This window comes from Anastrepha obliqua, chromosome 3, assembly GCF_027943255.1.
Source record: "Anastrepha obliqua isolate idAnaObli1 chromosome 3, idAnaObli1_1.0, whole genome shotgun sequence".
Lineage (NCBI taxonomy): Eukaryota > Metazoa > Arthropoda > Insecta > Diptera > Tephritidae > Anastrepha > Anastrepha obliqua.
In genome coordinates, this window is record NC_072894.1 from 72,544,549 (window position 1) to 72,561,868 (window position 17,320).

The 17,320-nt window shown below is 36.0% G+C and overlaps 1 protein-coding gene across 1 annotated transcript in view; it reads right to left on the bottom strand.

Annotated features, from left to right (window-relative positions):
• The window catches only part of LOC129242063 (uncharacterized), a 189,761-nt gene that overhangs the window by 14,368 nt on the left and 158,073 nt on the right, over positions 1-17,320 (bottom strand). The window contains exons 23-27 of the mRNA XM_054878623.1: positions 14,578-14,711; positions 8,506-8,615; positions 5,349-5,518; positions 1,867-2,048; positions 1,392-1,516 (exon numbers count right to left, since the gene is read on the bottom strand). Of these exons, the coding sequence (XP_054734598.1) occupies positions 1,392-1,516; positions 1,867-2,048; positions 5,349-5,518; positions 8,506-8,615; positions 14,578-14,711 (721 nt within the window). The remainder of the gene's footprint in view (positions 1-1,391; positions 1,517-1,866; positions 2,049-5,348; positions 5,519-8,505; positions 8,616-14,577; positions 14,712-17,320) is intronic.

Sequence of the window (17,320 nt, forward strand, 5' to 3'; positions counted from 1 at the left end):
TTTGGATGATGAACATTTCAAACATTTTTTGAACTATGTTCAAAAATACCTTGTTTTATTTGGTTCGATATATATTTGTGAAAGAACTTTTTCTTTAATGGTTTCCACGAAAAATAAATATCGATCACAAATTACTGACGAAAATCTACACTCGGTATTAAGGATTGCTGCAAGTGATTTGGAACCCAATTTTGAAGAAATAATGTCAGACGAACATTCGAGATTTCACGTTTCGCATTAACTTTAAATATTTATTTTACCGTTTGATGTTTTTCTTTTCTTTTTTGAATTCTATTTACTATTATATTTACGAAATGCAATATAAATGTTAAATTGTAATAACTATGTGTCAATATAAAATAATTTGTATCATTAAGACATAAATAAGTAACAAAATAAAATGTTTCATTGACTGGTTTATCTAATAGGCATTTATTTATAAAAATATTTCTTTAAAAATTACGTGACATATTTTATTCAAATTGAAATGATACTTAGTGTTTTTGTCAAAAAAAAAATTGGCAGGGAAAAAACTCCATCCAAAACATCCGCTTGTGCAAAGCATATGCGGTATAGTCCTCCGGCCCGGGAGACATTTTGAAAATTTCATTTTGGCCCGCGCTTTAAAGTATTTGCCCACCCCTGCTCTACAACCAAGATAGAAAGTCGGAGCAGGCAGCCAAAAGATGTATACTATTAATAAATTCAATACAGTATGGATTGCAATAGCAAATCGCTGATTCTAAGAAGTCTGTTTTATTAGGCCAATCATCGAAAATATTGACAAAATCATCGAACTTTCAATTATCCAGGAATTGAAGATTAGTCAGAAAAATTTTGAAATAACGTTAATTACAGCTAAAAGCAAAAATACTGCTGCTAATGCAGAAATAAACTGAATGAAAAAAAATTAGGAACAGCGTAATTGGATTTATGAATATTATTTTTTGAACTGAGTTTTTGACATTTTAAGACTTCGACATTTTGTTTCTATTTAATTCTTATTTTCGGTTTTTTCGCAATTTTTCGATACTTTAAGTTGACCCTTTGAATTCAGTGACCCAAATTAAACGGGGAAGAGCGATTTTTCAGCATAGTGAGTTACACCATTTTTTGTGGTATAACCTTAATTCATAGTGACGAAGCGATAGCGAGAAGAGAAGTAGGAGTCGTAGGCGCCTATTATTAAAAAATGTGATTTGATTTCAAACAAAAATGTTCAGACTGTAATTTTTAAGGCTCCCCTCAATTGTAGTATTTTTATCTGGACGAGAATAGTAACATATTTGCATTTACATATTTTCAGCGCTCTTGCCTTATGTAATTTGTTAAAAATTTGTCTTTTCGTAAATTTTGGCTGATATACCCTCTCTACCGTATGCATTATTTACCTGTATATGATCTGGAATTCCAGTAGAGTCCATACGCGAAGCTACATTCACGGCGTTTCCCCATATGTCATATTGCGGTTTACGTGCGCCAATGACACCGGCAACAACTGGACCGATATTGATACCTGAAAAGCACAAAATGTGAATGGATGTGTTAATAAATTTTTCTTAACACAATAACAATTTGTAAATTAATTAGTTTTCATACATGTAAATCTATGCCAGAACTTCTAAAGACCTCTAAAAAAATAAAAAAGTAAGTATGTAAATAGTTATAATGGCTGCAGGACATTGAAATCTACAAATTTTTACCAAAAAAATAATAAACTGCACTAAATCGATAAATTAATTTATGAGAAATGAATGAAGTCAAGAAAATCGGTCCGGACCGAACTTAGCACTTCCTTATGCGTTTGTTTTTTGTATTTTTGAAGGATGTAGTGCATAAGTGAACTATGTAATATTTTTTGCTTACCTATTCTTAAGCGAAAGTTGTTGAATGAATGCGTATTGACCTCTTCGATTTTATCAAATAACTGCAACGCATATTCCGCCATCGCAGTGACATGACAAAAATTCACTTGATCACAGGTGTTCGCCGTCAAACCGGAAGCTGCCATATATGTCGCACCCGTACTCTTAATCTTCTCAATGTACCTGGAATATATATACATAGACATATATCATATTATTATTTATTTATCAAATTATATTTAAAATTATAAATTAACATCTTTACAGCGCTACCTACCAGGGCTATCGGCTAATATATTATGTAATTATTATATAAATATACATAAATTATAATTACGTTGAAATTTAACAATACTCTGTAAAGGGTGGTCTAAATACATGTTTCTTCTTATTATTATTATGTCGATCTGAAGTCAAACTTGTTAGCCCCTATTACATATTAAAAAAAATAAATAAAAAAAAACAGTTTTTGGGGAAATTCTATTTTTTTTTAATCTAGTCGCGTTGGAACTCTAATTTTTTTATGACTCATGAATATATTTTTTCTCGAACACTTTTAAATATTCCACGCTTTTATCACCGAATAATATTATATTTCATATTCTGGAACAGGCGATAATAGTTGAGTACATAGTTGAATTCGGCCATTACTCAAAGTATCCCTTTGGTGCACCGTAAGCAATCCTGTCAATGAATTTTCTTAATCCTCGTCATGAAAAAGTTCAGAAAACATGGCTATGGCAGCTATTAGCCATATTTTTTATTTTTGGTTTTGAAGGGATTTCAATAAAATTGCTTGCTCGACTGGACTGAATCAGTCTAGATGCAAAATTTCCAAGATCCCAGAGGAAAGCACTTTTCGTTCCGCTGCGGTGTAGCTCCTAAGCTTTTTTCTTGAGAGAACTTTTCAAGAATGAAATAGACTGACAAAATACTCTTACGAGCTTTAAATAAAAAATAAAGTGGAATTTGACAACGTTACACAAGCCCAGAAACAGCAAAATTCTTGTATTTTATGCCTTCAGGAAATACAGTGTGTTCGGTGGCAGAATTAGGTTTTAAATTTAAAGTTTCTCCCTAACCGCTAAGCATATGAGCGGAGAAGGGACTGTGATAGCTTCGCTATTAATGCGGGTGTTTTAGTCACGATGTCGCAGTGAACGGACGAACAACGCATTTTAAGGCTAATGATTCGTGTGCTTGGCGTAGATTTTGCTCATCATAACGCGTTTTTCAATAGGTGCGCTTCAACTTTTTTCCGATAGGGCGGGCGAACGACGCAATATTTTTTATTTTTCGCTTGTCATTTGTAAACTTCATTAGTATACATTTCATCATGGAACGCTACACACTTGAGCAACGATTGAAAATCGTGCAAATTTTTTATGAAAATAATCGTGCAAATTTTTTATGAAAATTTATAAATTTTCCACAAAATCATCTTCAGTGATGAAGCTCACTTTTGGCTCAATGGCTTTGTCAACAAGCAAAATATGCGTTACTGGGCAGAAGCAATCCACACGTGATTCATGAGGCACCGTTGCACCGGTTTACATGCCGGCGGCGTTATTGGCCCATATTTTTTCGTTGACGAGAACGATCGCCACGTTACTGTGAATGGAAATCGATACCGCGACATGATAAACGATTATTTTTGGCCGCAATTGAATGGTATGGACTTAGACGATATGTGGTTTCAACAAGACGGGGCCACAAGCCACACAGCACACGCTACAATTGATTTGTTGAATAGTAAGTTCGATGAGCGCAATATTTCCAGAAATGGCCGCCGCGTGCGTGTGATTTGACGCCTCTAGACTATTTTCTTTGGGGTTATGTGAAGTCATTGGTCTACAGTAACAAGCCGGCGACGATTTGTGAGCTCAGAGCCAATATTGAACGCGAAATTGCTGGAATTTCGGCCGATTTATGCAAAAGAGTGGTCGAAAATTGGGTTCAACGATTGGACTTCGTAAAACGTGCACGCGGTGGTCATGCAAAAGAAATCGAATTTCATACTTAAATGTATATGTTCAAACTCGATAATAAAAAAAAATTTGTTAAAAAAGTCAAACCGTTTGTGTTTTATTCAAAAAAAAGTTGAAGCGCTCTTACTGAAAAACGCTTTGCAATAAGCGACGCTTACGTGATGACGAAGGAATTTGGGTGCGAAGGTTCCGTGCAACGAGTTTGGTGGCCTAACGTAACACCGTTGGGTGCATCCGATCACCGAGAAGAAATAAAAAAATTGAACTCGTCCCTAAAAGTTTCCACGATAATTCGATCAGTCATTGCAGAAGAGGCGGACTGTCGTGTAACTAACGAATACAATTTGCGTACAAATTTTTGGGAGACAAGGTTGGAGTGGTTTCATTTGGTTAATTTACCATATGGCAGTATAAACAGTCGAAATTGCCATTATTGGCCACTTAAAGGTCAGAACTCCCTATTAAAACACCAACAGCCACTTCACAGTCTACTTCACCAAAGTGACTGTTTGGTGTGCATTGTCAAGCAGTGGAATAATTTATAATATTTTTTTAAACCGTCAATGACAAGCAATCCTTCCTTCAATTTAAAGAAACCATGGCGATATTGCATGATTTCTTCCCTAATAAAGTGCCAAGCCGTTTTGGTGACATATCCTGGCCACCCAGGCCGCCCGGTCTTACCCCTTTAGACTTGTTTCTATGGACGTATCTCCAAAGTAAAACTTATAAAATAAATCCAGTGACCATCTTAGCACTAAAAGAAAATATCGTTCGAGATGTCAATTGCATCACCACATCACTTCTCCAGCCAGTGGCACGGAGTACAGAGGCCAATAATGCTTCCGACGTAATGAGCAACATTTAGAGGAAATAATTAAAAAAAATATGTTTTTAATTTAGCTTTTAATTCCTATTTATATTGGAAACCTTGATTGAGTTAAGATTCGAGTTCTGGAAGGCGTTTGAGAGATTATGTCTTGTTCTTGTTTTAAAATTTGTGTGAACCAGTATAATCTGAAATGGCAATCTTTGTATTAATGTATTTTGTATTTCCGGAATCAGGGTAACTATATTTACACAGGTCTTTATTTCGTCCCCACTAGTAAGCAAGCCAATATTCCGAAAATAATAAAAGCAATTTTTAAAACAACATTTCACTCTTTTCGGAAGTGCTTGTATATATATAATATATATATATATATATTGCTAGTATATATACTAGCAGTCCAGATTCTGAGCACAGAATGAATGAGAACCACCCACGACACAGAAATTAACTTGTATTTGTACTACCCTGTACATTAAAATTGGTAACAGAGATAATGAAGGTGCTATATATAGAACGAAATACCTGAATACATTTTGAAAACTAATTTAAAATTCAATTAAAAAGTATAATAGCACATAGCCATAATAAACATATTGTCGTATATACAAACCTGATAGACATCTATCAATATTTGCAAGTAGTTATTTATGTTATACAACTCACCGGAAACGTTTCTCGCTTAGCAGTTCATCGAAATCGGCGATAATCTCATTGAGCAATCGCAAACATTCCACACCTTCATTATTACCTTCGAGTTCAACATAAAATTCCGAAAAGTTTGGTATGGACGCAAATAGTATGCAGACACTCTCACATTGCTCATGGTATAGGTCCTGTGTGTATGCCATGGCATTAGTGTCATCAGCAACACATCAACGAACATTGGCAATTATAGTGACGATGACAGTGTGGGCGGCAGTGTTAACGTTGCAACGGAAAACGTAACGACACAGTGACGTCCACTCGCATCAAATTTGTTTTTGTAGTTGTAGTGAATTATTTGACATTTGTTAGCGTTAGTGACGTTAATCAAGTGTCAGTGAAGTGTTGATTTAGTGGTTGTGGTTGTGTTGGTGTTGATGTTGATGTGGATAAAAAACATCAGCTCAGTGGTTGTCAGTAGTTGGTGTGGCAGCCGGAAAAAGAAAGGAAAACAGTCGTTGATTATTTATAGGATCCAATGTGAAGATAGCACATGCATATAATTATTTTCTACAAATACCTAGAAGTGTTAACTCGGTGACCGCATTGAGTAGCCCATGAGTTGATGCGTGACTACCATTCTGTGAAGCCCGGGCTCGAAGTCCCAGACATGAAACACCAAAATAATAACAAAAATATTTGGGGTGGCATTGTTTGGTAACAATAGTTTGATTTTACATGCCTCTATTGTCATCTATCTTTTAATCGCTTTGCTATGCTTCAGATCGGATTCATGACTATTTTCAAGGCCCGGTGTACTACTATTGTGTTAAACCAATACCAGCCGCCATATTCGAATGGATTTGTGCCTAACTTGACATGGTCAGGCCCATAGTTTCTAATATAGCTTACCTTTCTGCAGATTATTGCAAACCTTTGAGTGGCTTTCTGCCATGTGAAAGCTTATCATAAAATCCCCCTACCGTACCCACATATACATAAGTATATAAATTTATTCCAACCATTTAGACTGATGGGTCAAAATCGCGATATTATTGTTATTATTATTATTATTATAGGACCATATTGCACTGAACCAATTATACGCTCAATAAGTGGAGGCTTCTGATGAATTTGAGTACCTTCTCAGGCTTTTTGATCAATATAACCAATGACCTTAGAGTCGCACCCCATAGATGTATAGGCCTTCGTTTGTTCATCATCCAGTTCGCAAAACCGGCCAGATCCTTTCCTAAAACTATAATGTCAACCACAGTGTCCCTTATAGTATCCAGTCAGAGTTCGGAAGTCCTCTCCATCCAGGCATACAGAGCGCCCAATCAAAATAATTATCTTGAAATTCCTAAAGATATTTAGCGTAGGAGCTATTTCATTATGCACTTGCACTATTGGATTTTTTATGAGCTTCATTGCGATTTTCATATGTCCTATAAAATTTCTGATTCTCACAAGTCCTCAGAGCTCCAATTGTAGTGCAGTGTACAGTGTGAGGCCCTCGTCGCCTTGTTTGTTGCATTATTGAAGTAAGGATGCGAAGTGAGGGTTATGTCAAGCACTACTTTAAGTTATGTTCCTTGTACTTGCTAAAGTCGGTTGTGTCATAGATAGTTTCATTTTCCGGATGAATGATACAAGGGTTGTATTCTTTATAGAAAGTCCTTTCCTTCCGCATCACTTCGAGGTGAAGCGCAGGGCTCGTTGCATTCGGTTCAGTATTGTTTTCTTATACCATTCCAAAACGTCCGACTAATCTTGTGTTTCAACTCAGCATGTTCGTCTAAAACCAAGACTCACAAAAGAGGAGAGAATAAAGTCCACTGAAGACATTCTCTGCAACTTCTAATCATTATATGTATGTTTCTGCTCAGCATGACCTGCTGTGCTCTTTGATGCGACGTATTGCCGAAAGCCTGGTCTAAATGCTTACACTCCAGAGGCTTTTCTAGTTTTTGCAGAGTAAAATCAGGTTTTGTAGTAAAACCATGTTGTGCAGTCTCCCTGGATTCGCCTGGTGAATAGGCAAACTGTCTCATACACAGAAGTCGGTCCTTCTCGAATGTGATCTTTCAGAATTTTCTTCATATCTTTAAGGAATTAGCAGCTAATGCTAATCGATCAGTAAGACGAAGGCAAATAGTGATGGGGTCGTCATCCCCGAATGAAGAAAGGTCTTATATTATGTTCCCGATACGGATGTTTAGGAACTAGTATTAGTATGTATGCTTTAGGTGGACTTGGACATATTGCAGTAAATTATACTTCAGCTCCATACCCGTTACAAAAGCCAACTAATTCTAAGCGTCTGGGATGAATGTAATTAACGTTGATTACTCGCTCACTGAGCTTTGGAGCGTTTGGAAGAATATCCCAGTTTTGACCGAAAAACTATCACCAGCGACGAGGTAAATTTTTGTACTGGACGACTTGAGCCCATACGAAGATTCCCACTTATTGGCAAAGCATTTAAAAAATGACTGGTCTACACTTTTTCGATTCCCTCATTTGGTGAAACCATCACCATTAACAGCCCAGGCTACAGATCGATGGTAAGCAATTTATTTAGGCCCAAAGGGGCGTGGACAACAGGATGGCGCTATGTACCACACAACAAATCCCACGATGGAAGTTCTGAATCAGTGGCTTGACCACCAAGATTGTGCCTTTTGACATCACAAAACTTTTCTTATTGCGTTTGCTGAAGTCAATGGTCTGTGTATATAAGTCGCAATCGACCGATGCCTTCGTACTCCATATTACACGAATTCAGTGAATGTGGTCAATATATCGCAATTTTTGGATACTTTTGTAGCCATAATTGTACAATAACGCTCTCGTCGACCCCTGTGACTATTATTCGCTCGCGTTTCACAGTGAAAAGAAATCGTCATAAATTAACTACAGCCACTGAAGCTGCAGTGGTCACCATTTAAAACAATATTCCTAAAGAGTGGATAAATAGGTTGGGAAATTGTGTGTCAAAGCAGAAGGATAATAAAAAATATTTACCACAAAATATTATCACAAAAATGGTCACTTTTATTTTTTAAAAGTTTATTAAAAAGTTCTTTGGGTATTTCGGTGCATTCGCGTTGGCGAGGAAAAATTAAATTTTGACAAACAATAACTGTCATATGCGTATCTGCATACAAATACTTACATCGATATTTTTCTCTCGACTCAGAAAATGTTCCGCTACATGCACAGGTAAAATATTCTCCAGTAGCTTACGGTTATAAGCTTGCAAATGTTCCATGTCCTCTTTTTCCTCTGTGTTGTGGTAACGGCGCATAGTTGTATGTTGCAAAAAAACCCAAAGAGAATATGAAAGAAAAATGTATAAAAATATGAAAAAGAATATCAACGTATGTGCGATGGCAGAAAAATCTTGGAAATAAATATTCACGAAAATATAAATGCGCACTGCAGTACCATGTCTACAATGATTGATGCAGTGCTTGAGTGCAAATATTATTTGAGTATTCGTGGATAATATATATTTTTTGTTGTGCCGTGCGCAAAGAGATTACTGCAGAAGTATGCGTGAAAGAAGTGAAGTTCGGAAGGCAAATCGGGATAAATGATGATGTTGGTGTTGAATTGGCTTGTAGCCCAAAAGCGTAGTATGAGAGGTGGAGTTGCAGCTAACGCCAATGTTAGCTTAGATAGATTGACTTGGTGGTTAGCTGGATGCAAATTAAATAAAAATTCTTACACTGCAGTTACACGTGGAGCACGAATGAAAAAAAAAACTTAAAATATAGCTGCAGTAACAACTATGAGCAGTACAATAATAGCAACAATAACGCACGGCAGTCATTTTATTTACAAGAAGTTGTCGCATCTTGTTTCCTATTTAAATTTATTTCTATTTTCCTCAAAGTGCGTATATATTTTTTTTGTAATGAGTGCTGGCTCTCACAGTTATTATATTTGCTAGCAGTTTGCTGCTGAGCTCGTAATTGAATTTCAATAATAATAAAAGCAAACTTAACTGTTAAGTAAAGAGAAAAATGCCGCTGCGTCTACATACATTTTTAATGCGCTTTGTAACTTTGGATAGAATTCAATTTTTCACAACTTTCTTGTGTTGAGTTGAAATGTTAATTAGTCTGGTGCGTGTTGAAGTTGTGCAAGATTAAGTAACGAAGTGATTTTGTGCAAAGTTTTTCGCAAGACAAGTAACAGAGTTAGTCTGTGTCGAGGAATATTTAACATCATTAAGCAGGCCCTTCGAAATGAGAAAAAAATGCTGCGGCAAAGAAATGTGTTTAGACACATCAGCAGGTAGAGTAGTTGCCCTTAGGTATAACGACATCCTTAGGCCAAAAATTAAGGTCCATTTTGATGCCACAGTTTAAATTTGAGCTCTCGTACTTATGTAGCCAGGAGACTTGATGAACTCCATCAGTCATTTAAATTTGCTACCCGCCACCTGACTTCGATCGCCAATAGCGAGTTGCCCAAAGTACCGCAGCTGCTCTTTTGCACAGCGCAGGAGAGTTACATAAGATGTAAATAACTGTTACTTCCTCCTCGCGGTGCTTAGAGTTCCTGTTGCATCTAAAGAGAAGCACATATAACTTTTCCGGATGTCTTCCTATCGGCAATGGACTGTTCGAGGTGCAACGAGAAAGAATCCCACCTTGATCCTAAAGTTCCCGGAATATATTTACAAAATTCAAAATACGAGTTAATTCCTCAGTCAAGATATTATTGCCTTCAAAGTGCTCCGCATCAACTGCAACGCAATCATGCCAACATTTGATCCAGCCTTCAAAATATTTCTGGAACTCTATTTTCGATATAGCCATAAGAGCTATCTTCGATTTTTTCATTACTTCCTTTTGGCTGTAAAGCACGTAGTGGGACTCCATCAAACAAAAAAAAAAAAAAAACAAAAAACACACTGCACAATGGGTTCATGCGGAATCATCTGCTTCGCAGTTTACCTTTATATCCCTATATCTGTGGAGTCTATGGTAAACTGCTTAATAATACCTCGAAGAGGTCGATGACAGTAAATAGCAAGTTTAGTAATAAACGTGAATGCGCCTAGAACACTAATCGCAGCCTTGTTGTCATTAAAGATGAATATACAGTCATACACAAAGAACCGGGGGTTTCTTGTAACTTCAAGATATATTTCGGTATACTTTTTGCTGCGTAATAGTCCACTCAAGGGCTACGACGCCAGTTCTAACTCAGGTTAGTCTCGTTCGAAACTTTCCCGTAAACGCAACCAAACAAAAATGAGTGAAAAGTACATGAAGCGTTTTAAGGCGGCATTTTTATGTACGCATTCGAAGGGGTCGAAATTATCTTACGCCGCGGCTGCAAAAGTAATTAGAAAATCAAACAAGTTTGTTGTGATGTGAAATCAGCGATATAAGGTGTACAAAAATGTTGATTACTTTTCCGTGCGTGGCTTGAAGCGAGTGACGACAAAATAGCAGGATCGTCCAACTTTTTAAGCGGGACCCTCCTTTGAGACTACTCCAAGCACCCACAATGCGACTCGTAGTTTTATAATTACTTTTATGTTAAAAAAGTTTAAATATATTTCTTTTATACTTAATGAATGACCGCGGTTCCTTTTTTCTGACACAGACTGTATGTCGCTCAAACCTCCTCTGCCAGACAATTTAGAGGTCTCATAGTTGGAGAGGGATCTGCCGTCAAGCACGTCTTGTTGACTACTCTACAGGGTCTATTGAGTAGTCAGACTTGAAGGATATGACCTGTTGAAGATTTCACAACAATTTCGAGAGTCTCAACTAATCCTTGGTTCGAGCAGCGACGTTAATATCGACGGAAAACGTGCGTGCTGGAAAAGCTGAATGGCCTAAGGGTTTGAAGGCTTTTGTAGAAGCAAATGGTGGCCATTTCGAATGAAAATTTTAAATGTTGTTTTTTAATATTTGCATGATTAAATAAAACTAACTTAAAAAGTATTATAATTTCATATCTATAACAGACTTAACTTATAGCGGTACTTATGCTGCGACTAAGTAGTATTAAGGAATATTCCTTGGTTGCAGGATCGCAATGTGATGATGTCCCCTCAATCTGAGTGGTTGATTTGTGGATGTGTCATCTTAAGGATATTTAATAATGTAACTGTTTTTATTAAATAATATTCGATAGCCAATAACCTTCACAGTGTTACACTTATCAAAAATGTACCTAATTCAAATATTGTTCACATTTAAATAATGCGACCATATCTAAATTTTTACTAAAATTTCTGTGAAAATAATGCCATGCGAAAGAATTATTGCATTCTGGGCAGGGACCGTCAAGCTTTATTTTTAAAAAGGTTCAATATATAATTGTTATTTCTTCACCGATATATTTGCAGTCAAAAAAAGTTAAAATTTTATTTTTATTTTTTCAGTCAAATATAAAAATTAAGCTTGACCCTTTTTTCCATCAAAAATAAAATTAAAATTTCATTTGTACTTTTCCAGTCAAAAATAAAAGTTGAAAGGACGATGCGAAGATTTTAACACCAGAGTAGTTTTTAATATTTTTTTAAGTTAAAATATGATACATTGGTACAAAAATGTAAAGTGTTGTTTTTAATCGAATCCGAAAACATACGAGTTTACTATAGCTTCAACTTCTATTTTTGAAAAGAGTCAGAAAAAAATTTCATTCATTCGGATTAATATTCCTTGGCAAATATCACTTTGCTATAGATAAGTGTTAGAAACGCAAATTGTAACCCACTAACTTTGTTAATGGCAAGTTCGAAAATCAATATTGTTTTCCTTCCCTGATTCTGAGCCCTGGTGGACGCTGTCATAAAAAATGTTGGATAGAATCTGCCCCTTTTCATCTCTGGATTATTGAGCTCATCGTTCAACTTTCAAAATTTTTCAATATTCTTTGACTGATTGTCGATCAGAAATTGACTGCCCAAAAAAACTCCAACTTTAAATGATGTGTGCTATTAAAAACAACCGCTTAGATTGAGGGAGACATTCCAGTGGGGGAAGACCATGGTCGGACAATTTACCGGGCTTATCGCAATTCAAATCAATGTAGTCGGGAACTATGAATCGTTACAGGAATTCTGAAAGGGCATTGCAGATTGATTTATCATCTTACTAACCTGGGTTAACATATCTTAGCAGGGGAGGAAATAAAACTCAATAGTTTAAGACAAATACTAAGATTTATTCAGGTTTGACGGATATTTTCTTTACCGATGGGTCCAAGAATGAAATAGGGTCTGGAGCTGGATGGTACTGAAACGATGGTAATAAGTATCACTGTTTTCCAAACGGAATTTTTGCCATCCTAAAGTAGCCGATGGGTAATCGAGAGGAGATGGAGCGGGAAACAAATTGGAATTTTCAGTGATAGCCAGGCTGCACTGAAGGCCCTGGAGAACGCAAAGCAAACCTCAAAGATTGTTCAAGACACAACCGATGGCGTCAGCATATGACCACCATTGGAATCATTGAGGACCCAGTGTGCCTGTCTTGCTTGGAGGAGACGGATAGCACTGAGAACTTTTTCTCTGAGTGTCCTGACTTTGGTAGAGTATAACTACGAGTCTTGCCTTCCGATGTCGTGAGAATGAGTAATATTCATTCTCTTAAACTGAAGGATATTTACAGATTTACCAAAGAAGGGCTCTGAGAAATACTGTGAATTCATTAAGGAGGCGCAGTGCTAAATCACCTCAGAACAGTAATAATAATGATTAATCTTAAGCCTTTACAGAAAGCTTATAATGGGCTTATTGGCCCGTTTGATGGAGCCGTTTCGATCTGCGTATCACCATCTAATGCAAGGCGATTCCTCCCTTCTTGACATGATATGCCGAAAGCAAGAGGGCCGGCGTGGGAATACAATTTTTAAGAGACTTTTAGCTGCAATTTTTAATTTGGTCATTGGTAATTAAGGATCCCTACGTTTGTTTTAGTTGTTAATATTGTTTCGTCTAAGAATGTGTTCCATCCAAGAATTTTTCCACCTAAAAAATTGTATTTTACGCATTGTATGATATCGATGACAGTTCAACAGGTAGCGTCATATAGCTAAATATTATACCATACATTCATATTTGCTTTATAATGAAATTGTATAATAGGGCTTTGCAGTTTAATTCTAATTTCGAATTACGGTTCTTTAACTAATGTGCATTTCTCAAACTAATTTATAACCTTTTGATCATAATTCGTCTTTTCCAATTAAGGCACTTGTTCAAGTGTATACCGAGGTATGTAAGGGGAGCGGTTGCGCTTTTCAAACATCAGCTCGACTTGTATGTGCATTGAGTAGCTCTTTTTGTGCCTTTGTTGGGCATTTGTCTTGGCACATAACTGTGAAATCATCCGCGAATGTTGAAGTTAACACATTTTTACTTATGGGAATATCAGATGTAAAGAAAAGGTATACTGTTTGTACCCAAAACTTTTCCTCGGAGCACAAAAGCGAATTTCCGAAATTCTTAAGTAATGAAATCATTTACTCCTGCCACTGTCTTCGTCTGTCTGTCAGAGCGATCCGACTTGTAGGTTCTATGAAAGTTTGAGAGCAGTAAATAACTTGCTAATTTTATGTAAAAGTTCTTCATGTTAAATCTTGTCAAATGATTGAGTAACATCGGGAAAGGTTACTAAATTACCTCCTTTTGTTCAAATTCTTCACAAAATTAAGCTAAGCTCTCCAAAAGTGCTCGACATCCTGAATCTCAAATGCGGGATTATAATTGCTTTCCGAGATATTTTAACGTAAAAATTCAAAAAAAAAAAAATCGTGGTCTATATTTGAAGTTATCTATATTGCTAGCAAAACCCATATACAGTATCATAAAGGACAAATCTTCTTTCGAATGCCGTTGAAAGCTTTGAAAAAGTATAATCTGTCTTCTGGTGAAATTCCTTGTCACGATGTCTCATATAAATAAATTGACCTTTGGAACTATGAGTGGATGCTTGTTGATGTAATTATATAAGTATCTACGTACAGCTATTAAAAAGAAAAGGGAATTTTCTTGAACTTCGAACAATTTTCTTATGTTACGTATACGCTCAGATGAACACCATTGACATATTCGTATATTCGATGCTGCAGCCATTGATGTAATTTTCTGTTGCATTTTAATCAAGGAAAAGTGAAGAAATACGAAACAACTTTTGCAAAGAACTGTTTGTCGGTTACTTGCACTTTTCTCCTTTATTTACTACTCGTATTTATGCTCGCTCTTTTAACTTACCTGTCGCTTGTAATTTCCAAATAAAATCTAGGCGATAAGTGGCCTCTGTTTGGTGGCTGTGAAATACCAATGCCAACATGAAGGCAAACAGGAAAATTGAATCAATTATATAGCGTAGCAAAGCCTCCTCCGTGCTGGATGGTAGCATTTAAATATTCACACAGAGATATTTGAAGACAGTCAAGCAACCCATCCAAGAATCCAGCAGTAGTGGCAGTCACCCCGTCCGCCATGTGTGATGATTGAGCAACGAGCAATAATAGTGCAATTTTAGTACATCAAAGTATAATTGAAGACAGGCCGTTTGAAGTTGATACGAGAGCAAAAGGTGAAAAGAAGGTGTGAAATTAATTAATGGAATATTGAGTTGGTATGTGTGGTGGTAGGTGTGGTGGTAAGTGTGTGGAGGCGTGTGGAGGCGTGTATCTTACAAGTCATTATTTTTCTCAAAGAAAAAGTGGTAATTAGACTGCACACCTTCCACTGTTTGGCTTATCGCACTCACTTCTACCACTTGATATTCACTAATACTATTAATATTTAAGAAAATACTTATTAATATGTAAGTAGAGTGAACTAAAATATGCGGCAAATCGCTACTGTTGCGCGTCACTTCCTTAGACCTTGACTTAGTTAATTATGCGTATAAATTCAAGCAAATTATTTTGATGAAAATGAATTTAAATAGACCTCGCAGCTGTTCTAGCTTATTCAAGCATACAAATGCGAGCAATAAAATGGAATAAATAAGGACGTATCTGTCTTCTACTGCATTTAAAATAGCTAAGCTTTTATACTTAAATTGAAAACTTACACTTTTTTCATTGAAACTTGGACCACTTCTTGCTCAAAATCTTTGAATTTTCTTCGCTAAAATTTGGAATGCTTTATTGCAATATTAACATACTTCACTTATTATGATGCTTTTTGATGGGGAAAATTAAATAGCAGATCCCTTTCTTGTCTTCTTCGACAAACAAAACACGCCGAATTTAAATTTTTAATTTGTGTAAGTAAGGGGTACTTCAAGAGACGCGCCTAGATGTTGTTTTAAAATAAAACATATACGAATTAAGATTTTAAGGTTTTTTTGTAAGACTTAAGGTTTCACAGGCTGCCATACAAGAATTAATAATTTTGAAGGGAATCAAATTTGCACATTATCGCAGTGAGCTCAGCAATCTCTACCCGAAGATTGTACTGCAGCTCTGAAATCATTGTTGGCTTATTCACATGCACCTTAGTTGTCAAAAACCCGGATAAAAGTAGTTTAGTGAAGATAGTCTAGTGAAGATCTAAGTCTCCAGTTTATGACACCATTACGTGAAAATCGACCGGGAAATTTAGATCGCAATAATGCAAAATAATGAAAATAAAGAGCGGCTATGTCTATTCCGTCGAGGGTTTTCTTCTCTCTATATCCGGCAATTTTGTTTGTTGACAACTGCATTTAATGTGAAATGAGCTTCGTCACTGTAGATGATTTTGCGTGGAAAACCTGCCTCATGTTCACTGAAACAATTCAGGAAAAACAAATCTCATTCTTCTTTTGGCACTGTTGCAACTCACTTTTGTCGTTACCAAAATGTTTTTTAATGCATTAACATGCATTGAATGGGATTTTGTTATTCCGAAAACTGAAAAGGCGATTGCAGTCAAATGTATTATGACACAATGAATTTTCGAGCACTCAACAAATTTGTACGATTCCAGAAATAGGATCCGTCTTGCATAAATTAGGGCAATACTTTTTCCTACTGACTGACATAGGTGATTTTAAGTCGCCACTTGTGCGATTGGTTTCATGCTGACCAAACTATTGGGAATTTGGTTCACCTTAATCTTTCGGCTGACATTGACTCCGACAGCGAAATAATTCCTCCTCGTTGAAAACGAAACTGTAGGCGAGATTTTGGATGGCGTCAAGTTTTTGTAATAAAAGTGATTCAGATCTGTTTAAAATCTTTTTGCTTATAAATATTAGATATTGAATGAGTATTCTCTGTTATGTCAAACAGAATGGTCACTCCCTTTGTTGAGATAAAGTGGTAATGTGGAATTACTGGTCACTTCTAAAATCGAATTTTTAATTTAGAAGTACTACCACATCTACTGTTTCTAATCCTCTAAACAGTTGTTGAAGTCGATTTTTGGAGTGGTCTTCAAAGTGGCCAGATATTCGTTTTTATCTCTTCAAGCGTGTGGAACTGTTGCCCTGGACAACCCTCTTGAACTTAAAGAATAGCAAGGAGTAAGACGGTGCTCTCGAAGAACCAATATGGTGGGAGTTAATGCGTGGATTGTTTTTGGTGCCACATGATTTTTCACGTTTCTAAGCACAAAATGTATTTAAAAATAACTGTAAAACTAAGACTTATTGATAAATTTTGACTATTTCTTTCTAATTTATTTTAAATAATTTTTCATGAAAATTTAGTTAATTTTCCGACAAAAATAAATGCAAGGTGCAAACTTTGTGCAAATTTATGGAAAAATTAAAAAAAAAATATAGTTTTTTTGCTATAAAAAATGTCAAAAATCAAAGGAATTTTTCAGCTATTTGCGATATAAATATTTTTATATTATATCAAAATTCAATGGGCTGTCTGTCTTTCAATGCACTCTCTACGCCCTTTGAAAAGTTTGTAAGCAAATGTAAAAATTTGTTTGGATCATGACCGGATTACCGAAGGCGCTTCATTTTTGTGTGCTATTTGTAAGATTTTCTAACCCCTTCTATGTA